Genomic DNA, 15,759 nt, shown 5'->3' with positions numbered 1-15,759 from the left:
TGTTTTTATGAATGACAGAATTTCCTTCTTCTTAAAGACTGGATAGTATTCCATTGTGTATACATACCACACTTTATTTATTCATCAGTCAGTGTGACACGTAGGTTGATTACACATCTTGGCTATTGTGAATAATGCTGCAATGAACGTAGTTCAGTTATCTCTTCAACATACTGATTTTGCTTTTTTGGGATATGTACATAGAAGTGGGATTGTTAGATCATATGGTAGTTCTATTTTCAATTTTCGAGGAATCTCCATACTGTTATTACATCAATAATGTAAAAGGATTCCCTTTTCTGAACATCCTCATCAACATCTGTTATCTTTCATCTTTTTGATAATAGCCATTCTAACAGGTGTGAGGTGATATGTCATTGTGGTTTTACTTTGCCTTTCCCTTATGATTAGTGATGTTGAGCACATTTTCATATGTCTGTTGGCCATTAGTATGTCTTCTTTTGAGAAATGTCTGTTTAGGTCTTTTACCCATTTTTTCATTGGGCTATTTGTTTTCTTGTTATTAAGTTGTTTCAGTTCCTTCTATATTTTATATATTAACTCTTTACCAAATGTATGGTTTTCACATATTTTCTTTAAATATATGGGTTAAAAATGTATGGTTTGCACATATTTTCTTTAAATATGTGGGTTGTCTCTTTACTTGGTTAATTTTTCATTTTATAATTAAAGTAGACTTTAATCCATTTTGAGTTAACTTTTCTATATAGTGTGAGAGAAGGGGCTAATTTAATTCTGCTTGTGGATGTTCAGTTCTCCCAATACCATGTATTGAAGAGATTATTCTTTCTCTATTGTGTATTCTTGGTAACTGTCAAAAATGAATTGACCATAAATGCATGGATTTACTTCTGGTCTTTCTATTCTGTCCATTTGGCAAATGTGTCTGTATGCAATTGCCATGCTGTTTTGATTACTATAGCTTTGTAATACACTTTAAAATCCGGTATTGCGATGTTTCCAGCTTTTTTTCTTTTTGCTCAGGATTGCTTTGGATATTCAGGGAATTTTGTGGTTTCATACAAATTCTAAATTTTTTGTCTGTTTTTGTGAAGAATAACATTAAAATTTTGATAGGAATTGCATTGAATCTGTAAATTACTTTGGGTAGTATGGACATTTTATCAATATCAATTTTTCCTATCCATGAACATGGAATATCTTCCCACTTAATTGCTTAGGCTTTATATTTTTTTTATTTTTTGCTATTGTAAATGAGATTGTTTTCATAATATCTTCTTCAGATATTCTGTCATTAGTATATAGCAGTGCTATTGATTTTAATATGTTGATTTTATCACCTGAAAATTTCAATTTTACTGAATTCATTTAATGTCTAACAGTCTTTTGGTTAGCTTTTATAGACATTTTAGGGTTTTCTATATATAAGATCATTTGGTCAGCAAACAAAGATAGTTTTACTTTTTCCATTCCTGTTTAGATGACTTTTTTTTCTTTTTCTTGCCTAATTGCTCTGGCTAGGCCTTTTAGTATTATGTTACATAAAAGTGGTGAGAGTGAGCATTCTTGTCTTGTTCCTGATTTTAGAGGGACGCTTTCAACTTTTCACCATTGAGGATAATGTCAGTTGTAGGCTTGTCATGTATGACCTTTTTTGTGTTGAGGAGTATTTCTGAGGAAACTGATCAGAGAGCACTCTTTTCCAATATTTAAAGAGGATCACAGTTTTGAATTATTTTTCAATGAATATAAAAATAATAATAACTTGTAATGCCATAACAAGTTGAAAATGCAATTGCCACATATATTTATTTAATTAGTTGCTGGTTTTCAGTCTCTGGCAGCCCATTCTACACCAAAGGCCTTTGTATATGTAAATTCTAAGTCCCTCAGAATCAACTGTAGACCCTTCTAAAAGTCTGCACCATTCTTTATGAACAAAAGTTATTTTCCCACTTGTATTTGGAAGTTTGTGGGACTCCAGATTAAGTAAAGATTTTTGGAGGATGGCTTAAAGTTTACCTAATTTCCCTAAAAATACTTTAGATTAGAGTTCATCAATAATTTGTTCTGTGTCACAGTGTGATCGGAGACACCTACTGAGTATTGCAGTTTGACAAAGATTGCAATATTTTTTACATTTTAAAAATAAAGAATAGTACTTATAAATATGAAACTAAAATGCAAATAGATTATATTTACTATAAATAGCACTTCATATAATTTTACTTAGTATATTTTAATACAGAGCTCCTAAAAACAAAATTTAGAGGTTCTCATTGATGCAAATTAGGTTATTCTGGAAGTTGTGGTGATTCTTTCAGATAGAAAGTAAGTTGTAGGAGATTCAAATATTTAATTTCTTTTTAAAAATGACAAACAACTAGAACTACGGAAGCCCTTGGAAAACTCTAACTGGATTTAGAACATAACCGAAATTGTATTTTAACATCTAAAAATAAATATTGTGTGACTTTGTCAAATTTATTTAAAAAGTACTCTAATAATTACCAGATAAAAAGTATAAATGATTGCAGAAACAGTAAATGTAGCTGATTAAGAATATTGAATGGTGGAATTCAATTCTTTCTTTAACCGATTTTTAGATTTTGCTGTATTGCATCCACGTCTATTCAATTTAACTTACTAATGATTTGTGTTTAAGGTTGCAAACATTAATGAACCAGTTTTTTTTAAATACTTAGTATTTTATAAATATAGGGCGTTAGAGACAATACAAAACTCTTCTTATTTTAAAAATAAAGAAACTGAGGCCAAGTTTATTAGGCTTATTGATGAGTGGAACCAGATTTTAAGAGTTTCGATATAGCACTCTCTCCAATGCATCATTCACCTGTCATTCTAGTTGCATTGTTAAGCAGATAACTGCTTTGAGACAGCCTGTCACTGAATCCTGACTTTTTCTGGGAGGATATTTTGGAAATTATCAAGTGAAGAAGGGGATAGCAGTGTTTAGACAATGCTCAATGATCAGAAGACTAAAGTGAAAAATACAATGACTGCTCATAATAGAAAGGAAAACAATAATTGCTTAAAACAGTACTGCCAAATAGTTTTGATTCTATTTTTTATATTTACTTTTTTTATTTTAAGGAAAAGATTTAATCTTTTTTTAAAAAAAAGATTAGTTGGCTCTAGCAAACAAAAACTATTGACATTAAAAGAATAATTTGTGTTTTTAGGTTAGCAATTTGACTAACTATTCTGTTAATAATAACATTATACCAAATATTTTAAAATCAACTTTTCTCCTTACAAAATATTTATTTATATAAAGGCCTGTATAGGTTTCAAGAGGCCATTACTCCAGATAAACAATATACACTGTAATATAATTACCAAAATAAAACCAGAAATGATTTTATATTTCTAGAGAATCTTTAATATTGGTCTTATGTACTCCTAAGATACTACTGGGTACATGCAAAAAATTAAGAAAATGAACTGCATGTATTCAGAATGAAAAAGAAATATTGAGGCACCAGGCCCTGATGATGCATTAAGACTTCATCAGGATTTGCTGGACTAAATAGTCTTAAAATTGTGACACTTGGTGGAAGACACCTTTGGTTTAACACCTAAAATTCAATGCCAGTGACCATTAGCAGGAGTAACTTTAGCAATTTCATTTGCTGTACATTTCAGGAAAGTAACATAATGTTGAACAAATGTTCCGAGATTTAAAAGCAAAGAGAGACCATTCAACTGAAATATCAGAAGAAATTTTATTTATAGTGGCAAAAATTGCTTGTGCTTGTGCCCATGAAAGTGAAATGTACTCATATGCCCATTTCTGATGCTATTGGTCAGTAGATAATTCATCATGTATCTCCCTGCATGACTTCTTGTAACCCCTTTCATAAAGATCCTACAGTACAAAAAGAAACAAATAGAAGCAAATGGTTTCAGCTGAGCTTGGAAAACAGCAGGTTCAGGATCCTCAAAAGGGCTCAAGGAAGGCAATCACAGAATTAGAGCAGCCTCGCTGGGGGACAGGGAAAAACTGGGGAAAGAATACACTGAAGACAATAAATTATAAAACCCAATGAAGTAAAGAAAAAGGGACTGCAGGAGTCCCCTCCCAGCTGCCATGCATTGGCCTTTATCTACCCATAGCTGGAGATAAGCAGCTTGCTGGAAGGCAGATTTCCACTTAACGCAGTTAAATTTTATATGATGCTTCATACTCTCAATGCTCCACCCTGTGGTTTGGCCTTTTATAAACGGCACCATTTGCTCTGGGGAGATAGCTCAAGTCAACGCAAAAGACTTTCTAATCTAACATGAAAATAATGAATTGTGTTTATAATTGAATTATTAGCCAATGAAGACTGCTGAGAAAGGCAGTATGGCATTTCATTCGAGCAGTATGACATAAAATTATATCTTCCAACACAAAATAACTGATTTAATGTGCTCCATAAGTGTATTCCAAAAAAAAAAGCTTGACAATTTAAAACTGTCTTGAACATGGCAAGTGTTTTCCAGACATACTGTTTGTGTTTGCATCGAAATGAATGAAACAAGGAATTAACTGTATGGGCGGCAAGGCACTTCCTTTTCAGCTAGATCACTGATATCCACATTATTTATATCCTTGATCCTACTAATTATGATGTCCATGTGATGGTCTAACCTAGAGCATTCCAACAAAAGTTTGCATCAGTACTCCTTCATTTCTTATGAACTGAAATGTCAATGTAGGTTTTCATTGTTTGTTTATTTCCTTGATGCTTCTTGATTCATTTCTTGGATTTCTTATTGATCCTTTGATCCCTGGAGCCAATTATAACTTAGTCTGTATCAAGGGTAAATACCCACTATATATGCTGCTACATTATCATACAGCGAAAAAGCAATGCAACCTGAAACCAGAAGACATGAATTTTAGTCTTGTCTTTTGCTACCTGTGTAATTTTGAATGTCGCTTAACCCCTATGAACCCCAGGGTCTGTTTAGCAGTTATATCGAGATAACAGCAACCTCAAAGAGCTTTTGAAAAATTTAAATGAGATAAGTAATATGAAAAACATCTATTAGACTGTAGATCTTCCCTGGATACTACATGTCCTGCCAGTTCATATTTGGACTAATTTTTCCCCCTGTCAGGCTCCTGCCTCTTGAATTTCTACCTCAGTACACGTCGTCGTGTCCTTTCCTCCAGCTAACCAAATCAGACATCTTATCTTCTCCATCTCACTTTCTCCATCCAATTCAGGATCTGACGGTGTTGTATGTACATTAATTACCCTTCGAAACTGTTCCCCTCCTCTCTGTTCCCAATGTCATAACCTTGGTTTGGGCTCTTATTGTCTCTTGACGATTGTAGCTTTTTAACTTGTCTCCTTGCTTTGCGTTCGTCCCCTCAACAATCTGTCATACACTATGCTGCCAGGGCTATAGCATAACTGTGACTAGAACACTCTCCAGCTTAAAATTATTCAGTAAGAACTGTTTTATGTGATACGGAAGCTGCAGCCCCAATCAGTGTCTCATAAATTGCCATTATATTGAAAAAAATAAAAACAAAAATGATGACTGAAAGATTCTGCTGGTAGGATTAATTACCACCAACCAATCAATAGCCAGAAACACCTGATAGGTCTGGGTGGAGGGAAACAGTTAGTGCCCCATCTCTGCCTTCCCTGATGAGAGGGCAGTCATTGCTTGTCTGAGGCTCCATCCCTTCACTCTCCCACACCAGCTTCCCTGGAACTCAAAGAATGAAGTCCTGTAAGCAGGAGAAAAAGCCTTTTAACAGACAGGCTAAAGCCTACATTTTTGTCATCCATCTTTTCTGAGTAACAAAAATCAGGCAATGGCAAGGTAAATTTATTCTTTAAAATAGTTTCCCTAAGTAGTAAAAATCAAGAATGAAATACTAACGGCCCTCTTCTCCATGTGCAGTAATGACTGAGACAAATTTATTTACACTAATTCTCCCCTTCCTAGTCTGTTAATATAATCTTGAGTTCTGATAACATTATAGTTAAGTAATTATTTCAAATGTTCTGTCTTCTCCTTAAATAATTATTTATATATCTGCATTTAATTATTTGGTCATATTTATAAAATTATTTTTGTTTATTAAAACTTACCTATTTTTCTTCTACTCACCTGCAGCCATTTAACACTAGGATTTTCCTTTCTTAAACTGTTCAATACTATTAATTTCTTTCTTAGCTTGAATAAGTTTCTAAGTATGTTTTATGATTACTTAGGTAAGGCCAAGATTATATACGAACCTTCGCTGGCTATAACATTTATCACCATTTATTTTTTCTCTAAAAAGTATGATGTACATTTTGTCTGGTAATAGACTTCTATGATTACAGTGTTTATTTTTTGTTTAATTCCCCCTTCAAATTTCTAAATGTTGGTATGTTGTTTTCTAACACAGTTATGATGAGATGTTCAAAGTCGTCAGTCCTCTTGTTTTTATCTGTTTAATTGTCAGTCTGGAATTTTTTAGGAACATCTTTGTGATTTAGTAGGCAGGAGTTAACTGGCACCCTTTCTTGTCCATGTTAGGAGCCTATTGAGGCAAATCCTGTGCTTTACCTAGAGAGAAACTTCACTTTGAGAAGCTCTGCACAAATACTATGGCTGCTGGTCTACATTTTTTCAAGGTCTTGTATTGACTACTCATAGTTCATATGTGTTCCCAACTTCTGCCTCTCTGTGCTTAGGGGTTTTTTATTTATTTTTATTTTATTTTTTACATTATGGTGGGAAAACCCATATATTTCTCATGAATACTTGCATTAAATTTTGGGCTTTTTGTTATTAGAAATATTTTTCTTTAGTAGGGCCCCATTTACTTCATAACTTTAAATTTTTCTCCCTCCCTTCACCCACCCACCTTCCTTCCTTCCTTCCTTCCTTCCTTCCTTCCTTCCTTCCTTTCCTTCTTCCCTCATTCCCTCCCTCCCTTCCCTCCTTCCTCCCTTCCTCCCTTCCTTCCTTTCTTTTTCCCTCCCTCCCTTCCTTCCTTCCTTCCTTCTGTAATTAGATAGGAATGGGTATGCTTTCTGCATTTTCCTCTAAATTATGAAAGACTTTTCTCTGTTATTTCTGTAGTTAACTTCCTCAACTATGGATTTTAATTATATTTTTACATTTTAATTTCTTTGCAATCTCCTACCTTACTCTATTACCTTTCATCTCAGCATCAAGGCTTTTCTTTGTGGTTTATTATTCCTGGGCTTTATTAAAGATGCATAAATGTCTTGTAAAAATAACTTCTGGTTCCTGTAAGAAATCATTTTCAGAATTATGACCCTCTCTGAGTACTGAGACTGATACTCTCTTTAGCCTTTGCTGTAATCTATTTTCCTCAGTCTTATATAGGTCCCTCTTCTTCATTTTCCAGTTACTTATTCTAGAACCAGGAGAAATATATAAAAACGATATTTTTAAATAAGAGGTTTGTGTTCACAGAATTCATAACAAAATTGGTAAAAATTACAACACTCAATGTGTAAAATTATCAGGCAGCTTCCTGTGTTCTCCTTACTCTTGGATAGTTTACCTGTGAGGAAAAAATGCACTTCTGTATTCCAATTTTATCATCCCTCTTCCCGCCTTCTCCCATCCCACATGCCTATAGACACTGTATACTACCCTTTTCATTACCAGGATATTATCATCTCTGAATAAATATGGAGAGATGAGAATGAACTCAAATAATACTCTCACTACTTAAAAAAAATCAGTACCTTAAGATAAAGGATTAGCTGCACTTTCTCTGATTCTATGCAAAATAGGGTAAACAGTAGAGATTATTATTTTTTTAAAAAGTTTTTTCTTTTACTTTTTTTTGGGAAAACAAGGCTGCTGTGTTTCAAGAAGTGGCATGTGGGTGCTCCTTATTGCTTTCAGCTTTATCAACTTTATGGTTTATGGAAATTCCCTTTAAGTTGCTGTTATTAGTGATGTCTCTTTCTGTTTTCGGGATCGTGTGGATTTTTGACATTGTCAGTGCTTTCTGGAATATTTGTTGCAATGTTGAAATAAGTTGGCAAGGGTTGCTACTTAGAGACATTTTAATTCCATTTAAAAATTAAAATCCACTAATTGAGGAAATGGATATAGAGGAGTAAGAAGAACCTAGGAAAACTTTTAAATGCTGATGTTCCTAACTTCTATAAATGTGTGCATGTGTGTATGTATATATTGTTATTTTAGACAAGCCAGTAAAACTCTGGCTCAGTTTCTTTATTTATAAAATTAGAGCAAATCTATAATAGTTGCATATTATTTTGTACAACTTTAATTTCATGGCAATGTAAAACCAAGTCAATATGCTGATACTTGAGACTTTCTGAATTATAATGAGTTCACAAAGAAGCTAGTGCTGTATGAAAATTTCTAGCCTAATCCAATTTGAATTCCTTTCTATGTGCATTGATTTTCAATTTTACTTTTGTTTTCGACAAACTCCAGTTTATAAGTATTGATGTTTCTGTTTTTGACGAAAGCATTTTCATTCACAGACAATTTTGTGATCAGCAGCATTAATTGAAAATAGTGTGTTGCTGGTGAAGCATTTCTCTACCATAGGTGGCTAACACTGATGGATCTTTTTCAATCCATAGTTCAGTGAGACTATCCTAGGTTAGCTACAGTTTTCCAGACTTGAAAGAGAAAAGAAGAATCAAAACCTTCCGATTATGAAATATATTCAGGGGAAAAGAAGTTTTACAAACTCTATGAGTATCCTCTCTTTTAATTGACCGTAATATGAAGTATAAATGATAAGTAGTCTGGGGAATGACTTATTCTCCATCTTGATGGTCATCTGGATAGACTTCTCCTTCCAGTCACTCTATGACTTTAATGAAGACGTTATCAAACTCATATCTTTTTTATGTCAAAGAAATAGTATGTTTGGAATTCAGTTTAGCATTCTGAACCTTGTCATTTTACAGAGAGTATTTCATTCAAATCTCACAATAATCTCTAAAAAGTGAGTTTTGCTGTATTTTCTTTATAGACAAGTAAATTAAGACTGAGGTAGGGTACATAAATTGCCCTATAACATATGCCTAACTAGTGGCAGAGCTAAGATTTCATCTTGATGTTTCCGACTCTAAAGTTCATGTTCATAAGCATCATGTTAAGTGCATCAATTAGGATTTTGTCTTATTTGGCAGAAACCTGACTACAATTGCATAACCAAACAGCTTTCTTTATTGCACATGACAAGTAGTGCAGTGCTGATGTGAGTACTTAAGGAAATCTTCAAGGTCCAAGCTTCTTCTAGCTTCCTTTTCTGTCATGTATAGCAGGTGATTTTTATCCTCCTTGTTGAAAGAAGGCTGCTGTGCCTTATGGTATCATGGAATATATGCATTACAAGCAGGAGGAAGAGGATGCGCAAAGGAGAAAAATAACACCTGTTATTTAATTTTAAAATTTTTTCTTAACCAGAAAAATAATAGCTTACCTGGAAGTCTTCATAATATGCTTCCTTTTCTAGCTCATTAACCAACTCTGCACTGTATGGCTATTCCAAGCTTCAAGGGAGTCTAGGCAGTCAATTTTAAATCAAACTTACTGAAATATAAATTAGATACAATGAACTTCATACATTAATGTACACAGGTCTATGACCTTGGGCAAATGTATACACTCATGTAATCACTACTCCAATCAAGATACAGAGAATTCCATCTTGAGGGGGCTAACTTAATTGAGCATATTGCCATTTTGAACAAAATTCATGTTCCATTAGAAAAGGAGACAAATAGTATTAGGTAGGCAATAGGCAGCACCTGCCACACTAAGCTTAAATATTGACATTTATGTAATGGTTTAGAAAAGCAGAATTGCAAGACAGAAAATACTTCTTGGTGGGAGAAAACTTGAGTTACAACTAATCTAGCTTAAAAAGGGAACTTGGACAAGTCCCTCTGACCTATTTATGTCTCAGTTTTCTAGTATGAAAAAAGGTCTTGAAAAATCTTAAATGTGTCAAAAATTGTTTTTCAAATCAAATGAAATAATTTATGTGAAAGCACATTGACCTCTGTAAAGTCCTATTTAATATGAAGAATTGTCTTTAATTTTCATAATAAGAACGGTTTGATTTAGAAAATGATGATGACCTTGAACTTATGGGCCTGAAATATCACAGTTGTGAAATTCAAATAATCTTGTAAAATATACTAACTTTTAAATTTATTAATGGTCTACAAATCAAGGCAATAAACAGCTATGACCAAAGTAATTTTTAATTTGTTCTCTTATTAGTTCTCTTTCAAACTATTTTTCATTTAGTAAAAGTATCACAAATATGTAATTTTCAAAACCTTCAAAATATATGTACATTTATAACTAACAAATTCTTGTGTGATTTCCCAGTTTTTATAATATTAAAAAAAACTAGTCTTTCATTCATGTGAAATATAAATTTTATTTTGAGAAATTTTACTTTTTCCAGAATCAAAGAGTGTTGAATCTTTGGAGTATCTTAGAAGAAGGCCGTTTTTAAAAAATTGCTGTGTTTTGAGAAGAAAACACTCTCTTGAAATTCACCTTGTGGAATCAGTTGCAAGAGGTTAAACATTAAAACCTATTGTGAGTTTTTGGGGGTACTCTAGAACCAGAGCCCCTGATTGCTTGTTGTTCAGGATCTATGAAGAAATGTGATTATATGTGATATTTATTACTCAGATTTGTCAGAGCACTACTCTGAACTCAAACATATTACCAAAATGTGTCTCTTCTTTGCAGATTTTTACCATAATGAGAAGCAATACTAATCTTTATTGAAAATAAATGTATCTGGTAATGCAGACATGCATTTCCTCTGACCTATTTCATTTTTTCACATAAAAAGTTGATTATTATTATTATTTTCCATTACAATCTTTATCCTTTCATCCATAAAATTTTCAGGTTGGATTCAGTACTGGCTTTACTGGTCCTTGGGGAGGCTGCCAAATTAAACATGGCCTGCTTGAAAGCTTTAATGGACGTAGTGCGAGATTTTGTTTCAAGCATTATGTCTGTTCAAAATCAGGTAACATTGCTAATTTATATGTGAAAAGAGAACCGAAGAGAAACAGATTTTATTTTTGCCACTATTTACATTGTATATTGTATTAGCGCATATAATATGCATAACTTTATAATAATAAATTTAATTAAATATAAAAGCAAATTCACAGTTACCATTTATCATAAACATTTTTCATTTTCATTACATAATATTAAAATTTATATTTTGGTTGGGGTAAGTTCACTTATTGAAACATTTCTGTATTGTTGGTTATTAAATTTGTTTCTAATTGTTCACAGTTAATTATAAGTAATGTTGAATTGTTATTCTCATACATAAAATCTCTATCAACACTTCTGTTTCTTTAGAGTAGGCTAATGAAATTAAATTACCAAGTGAAAGACTGTGAAGTTTCTTTCAAAGTTTTTGGGACAGATGTCCAAATTATTCTCCATAAGATATATTAATAACTTTCTTGGATTCCTATGAACAATAAATGAAAGTGTCACACACTAGAATGGAGTTGTATATCAAAAGGTTCCTTTTGAATATGATATGGAAAATAGTATCTCATTGAATTAATTTACATTCCATTGACTGCTAAGTAAATTGCAAAGTTGTTCTATATATAATTATTAGCTATCTATATTTTTTATTCTTTGAACTGTATTTTATGCAGTCTACTCATGGTAAACCCATTTTTTAATGAACACATTTAGATATATTAGTTTATTATGGTCTTTTAACAATTATTATAAGTACACTGTGTAGTTATTGATATGCAAAGATATACTTTGATGATCAAATATCTATTTTCTCATTTCAGGAAGAAAGTTGCAAGGTAGATGATTTTTCCTGGGCCTGGAATGTAGTCTACATATATACAGTAATTCTTGCAGAAATTTGCTTGTATGCAGCCACTTCTGATTTGCGAAAAACTGCTTTAATTGGTTTCTGTCACTGTAAAAGTTCACAAAAAAATATTTTATACTTGGACAAATCAGTACCTCCAGAATTAAAGGAAACAAGTATTTTAAGTCTTTTGGAATATTTATCTTCAAAAATGTCAGAGAACTGTAAGTAGATTGTTTTTTACTTTGATGAGTAATATTTTTAAGTGTCACTGTCTACATATAGTAATAAGCATTCTACACAAAGTTAATATTTAGAAATAGCAAATAATTTTAAATTTTACAAATTTTGGAAGAATATAACATGATTTATTTTTTGAGGCCAGGTGTCACTCTGTCACCCAGGCTGCGGTGCAGTGGCGTGATCCCTGCTCACTGTAACCTCCTCTTCTGCTTCAAGCCTTTCTCCTGCCTCAGCCTCCTGAGTAGCTGGGACTACAGGCACTTGCCACCATGCCTGGCTAAGTTTTGTATTTTTAGTAGAGCTGGGGTTTTGCCATGTTGGCCAGGCTGGTCTCAAACTCCTGACCTCAAGTGATCCACCACGTTTGCCTTCCAAAGTGCTGGGATTGCATTCGTGAACCACTGCGCCCAGCCAGAAAATTTTTATCAATAATTTTAAAACAACTGAAATAAAAGTTAGATTCAGTTGACTGATGATTCAAATTATATTCCTTGAAAACAAAAGATGGATTTAGGCAAACCTGGGTGGTGTATATGAAGTTTATTTCCTCTTTATTTTTATTTTGTTCCCCATAGGATTTATCTTCTTTCCTCCATTTTCTCTAGGCATTTACTGTTTCCCTCTTGCTCCTTTCCTGCCCAGAGGATTTCTCTACAATTACTTCACTCAAATATTCTAGTATAATATTCACACCTGACATCTTATAGTCCATCAAATAGTAGCTGTCTTATGTCTCAGGACTAAAGGTCATTTTGCTACTGTATTTATGAGAGATAATAGAATAAAATATTTTGATTTTTCCAAGAGTACTATGGGGACAATGTTAACTCAAAGTAGTCTTTTGTGGTTGAAAAAAACTTTACAGATTTATTGTGAAAAATAATTGCAATTTATATATTATTATAGTCTATTGTGTATGTGATTCTCACTTCCATTAAATGCTGAGATAATTGATACTGAAGAATCATGTCTGAATTATATTTCTAGTAACCCAGCATCTCGCATAATAATACATAATAGGTAAGCAATTATGATAGTGGATTTATAATGTAATTAAATAAATCATTAAATTTCAGATATAATTGCAAGATTTTGGAAGGATTTAAAGAAGTAAGATATTGTCTTTAGCCAAAACCATAATTCACTGATTTGGGGGAAATTATGATTGAATATAATTTTAAATAGTAAGACTTTAGAAATAGATACACATTTCAGTCTCAAAAACTTGCTCACTATTTTTAAATTGCCTTCAATATATTTTTGGCTTAATCAATAGATTGAAACCCAGCTTCTGAGTGTAATTAGTGTGACCTTTTCCCACTTTTCCAGCTTTTTTTATTGGTGCCAATTTTAAACAGATCTTTATTCTTAAGTACAAAAAATGTATTTCTTCCATGTTTATATTATTAATAAAATGAAGATAAATGAAGGTATTCATTTCTTTTGCTGTTCGCAATCTTAGTTATTCAGAATGTCAGAAATTTTCCTACATAGCAGCTCAATACATGATTTTTAAACCACCACTAAGCAGACTCATCTACAATTTTGGCCTTCAATTCTTGTCTGGCTATGTAGGTTAATTTTTCCTGACTTCTAGTGGTAGGTCCAGAAAAGGCCCTCCATGGGAAGAATCTTTACTCCCAGAAACCTCTTGGCCTCCCTTTGGTCATGACCCCCTGTACTCTGGCATAATCTTATGATGATGGGATTGCACGTTTCTGTGGATACTCACAAAACTCACATTTTTTTCCTCCTCAACAGTCTGATATTTTTAAATTTATGTATTATTATACTTTAAGTTCTGGGATACGTGTGTAGAACTTGCAGGCTTGTTACATAGGTATACATGTGCCGTGGTGGTTTTAAAACCCATCTTCTTCGATTTAAGCCCCTCATGCATTAGGTATTTGTCCTAATGCTCTCCCTTCCCTTGCCCCCAACCCCTGACAGGCCCGGGTGTGTGATATTCCCCTCCCTGTGTCCATGGGTTCCCATTGTTCAACTCCCACTTATGAGTGAGAACATGCAATGTTTGGTTTTCTGTTCCTGTGTGAGTTTGCTAAGAATGATGGTTTCCAGCTTCATCCATGTCCCCACAAAGGACATGAACTCATGCCTTATTATGGCTTTATAGTATTCCATGGTGTATATGTGCCACATTTTCTTTATCCAGTCAATTATTGATGGGCATTTGGGTTGGTTCCAACTCTTCGCTATTGTGAATAGTGCTGCAATAAACATACGTGTGCATGTGTTTATAGTAGAATGATTTATAATCCTTTGGGTATATACCCAGTAATGTAATTGCTGGGTCAAATGGTATTTCTGGTTCTAGATCCTTGAGGAATCTCCACACTGTCTTCCACAATGGTTGAACTAATTTACACTCCCACCAACAGTGTAAAAGCGTTCCTATTTCTCCAGATCCTCTCCAGCATCTGTTGTTTCCTGACTTTTTAATGATCGCCATTCTAAGTGGTATGAGATAGTATCTCATTGTGGTTTTGATTTATACTTCTCTTTTGACCAGTGATGATGAGCTTTTTTTCATATGCTTGTTTTGGCCACATAAATGTTTTTCTTTTAAATAGTGTCTGTTCATATCCTTTGCCCACTTGTTGATGGGGGTTTTTTTTCTTGTAAATTTGTTCCAGTTCCTTGTAGATTCTGGATATTAGACCTTTGTCAGAAAGACAGATTGAAAAAATTTTCTTCCATTCTGTAGGTTGCCTGTTCACTCTGATGATAGTTTCTTTTGCCGCGCAGAAGCTCTTTAGTTTAATTAGATCCCATTTGTCAATTTTGGCTTTTGTTGCCATTGCTTTCGGTGTTTTAGTCATGAAGTCTTTGCCCATGCCTGTGTCCTGAATAGTATTGCTTAGGTTTTCTTCTAGGGTTTTTGTGGTTTTAGATCTTCCGTTTAAGTCTTTAACTCATCTTGAGTTAATTTTTGTATAAGGTTTAAGTAAGGGGTCCAGTTTCACTTTTCTGCATATGGCTAGCCAGTTTTCCCAGCACCATTTATTAAATAGGAAATCCTTTCCCCATTGCTTGTTTTTGTCAGGTTTGTCGAAGATCAGATGATTGTAAGTGTGTTGTGTTATTTCTGAAGCCTCTGTTCTGTTCCACTGGTTTATATATCTGTTTTGGTACCAGTACCATGCTGTTGTGGTTACTATAGCCTTGTAGTATAGTTTGAAGTCAGGTAGCGTGATGCCTCCAGCTTTGTTCTCTTTGCTTAGGATTTTCTTGGCTATACAAACTCTTTTTTGGTTCCATATGAAATTTAATGTAGTTTTTTATAGTTCTGTGAGGAAAGTCAGTGGTAGCTTGATGGGAATAGTATTGAATCTATAAATTAATTTGCGCAGTATTGCCATTTTTACGATATTGATTCTGCCTATCCCTGAGCATGGAATGTTTTTCCATTTGTTTGTGTCCTCTCTTATTTCCTTGAGCACTGGTTTGTAGTTCTCCTTGAAGAGGTCCTTCACATCCTTTTTAAGTTTGATTCCTAGGTATTTTATTTTCTTTGTAGCAGTTGTGAATGGGAGTACATTCATGATTTGTGCTGTCTATCACTGGTGTATAGGAATGCTTGTGATTTTTGCAAATTAATTTTATATTCTGAGATTTTGCTGAAGTTGTTTATCAGC

At 33.3% G+C, this 15,759-nt stretch overlaps 1 protein-coding gene across 12 annotated transcripts in view; it reads left to right on the top strand.

Annotated features, from left to right (window-relative positions):
- Positions 1–15,759, top strand: part of TMEM232 (transmembrane protein 232) — a 326,702-nt gene that overhangs the window by 121,211 nt on the left and 189,732 nt on the right. For all 12 annotated transcript variants that reach the window (XM_054684513.2, XM_054684518.2, XM_054684510.2 and 9 more), the window contains 2 exons: positions 10,906–11,029; positions 11,835–12,084. In XM_054684513.2, the coding sequence (XP_054540488.1) occupies positions 10,906–11,029; positions 11,835–12,084 (374 nt within the window). The remainder of the gene's footprint in view (positions 1–10,905; positions 11,030–11,834; positions 12,085–15,759) is intronic.

The sequence above is a fragment of the Pan troglodytes genome, chromosome 4 (assembly GCF_028858775.2).
Source record: "Pan troglodytes isolate AG18354 chromosome 4, NHGRI_mPanTro3-v2.0_pri, whole genome shotgun sequence".
Taxonomy (NCBI): domain Eukaryota; kingdom Metazoa; phylum Chordata; class Mammalia; order Primates; family Hominidae; genus Pan; species Pan troglodytes.
The sequence above is the reverse complement of the archived record's forward strand: the minus strand, read 5'-3'. Positions and strand labels throughout refer to the sequence as shown.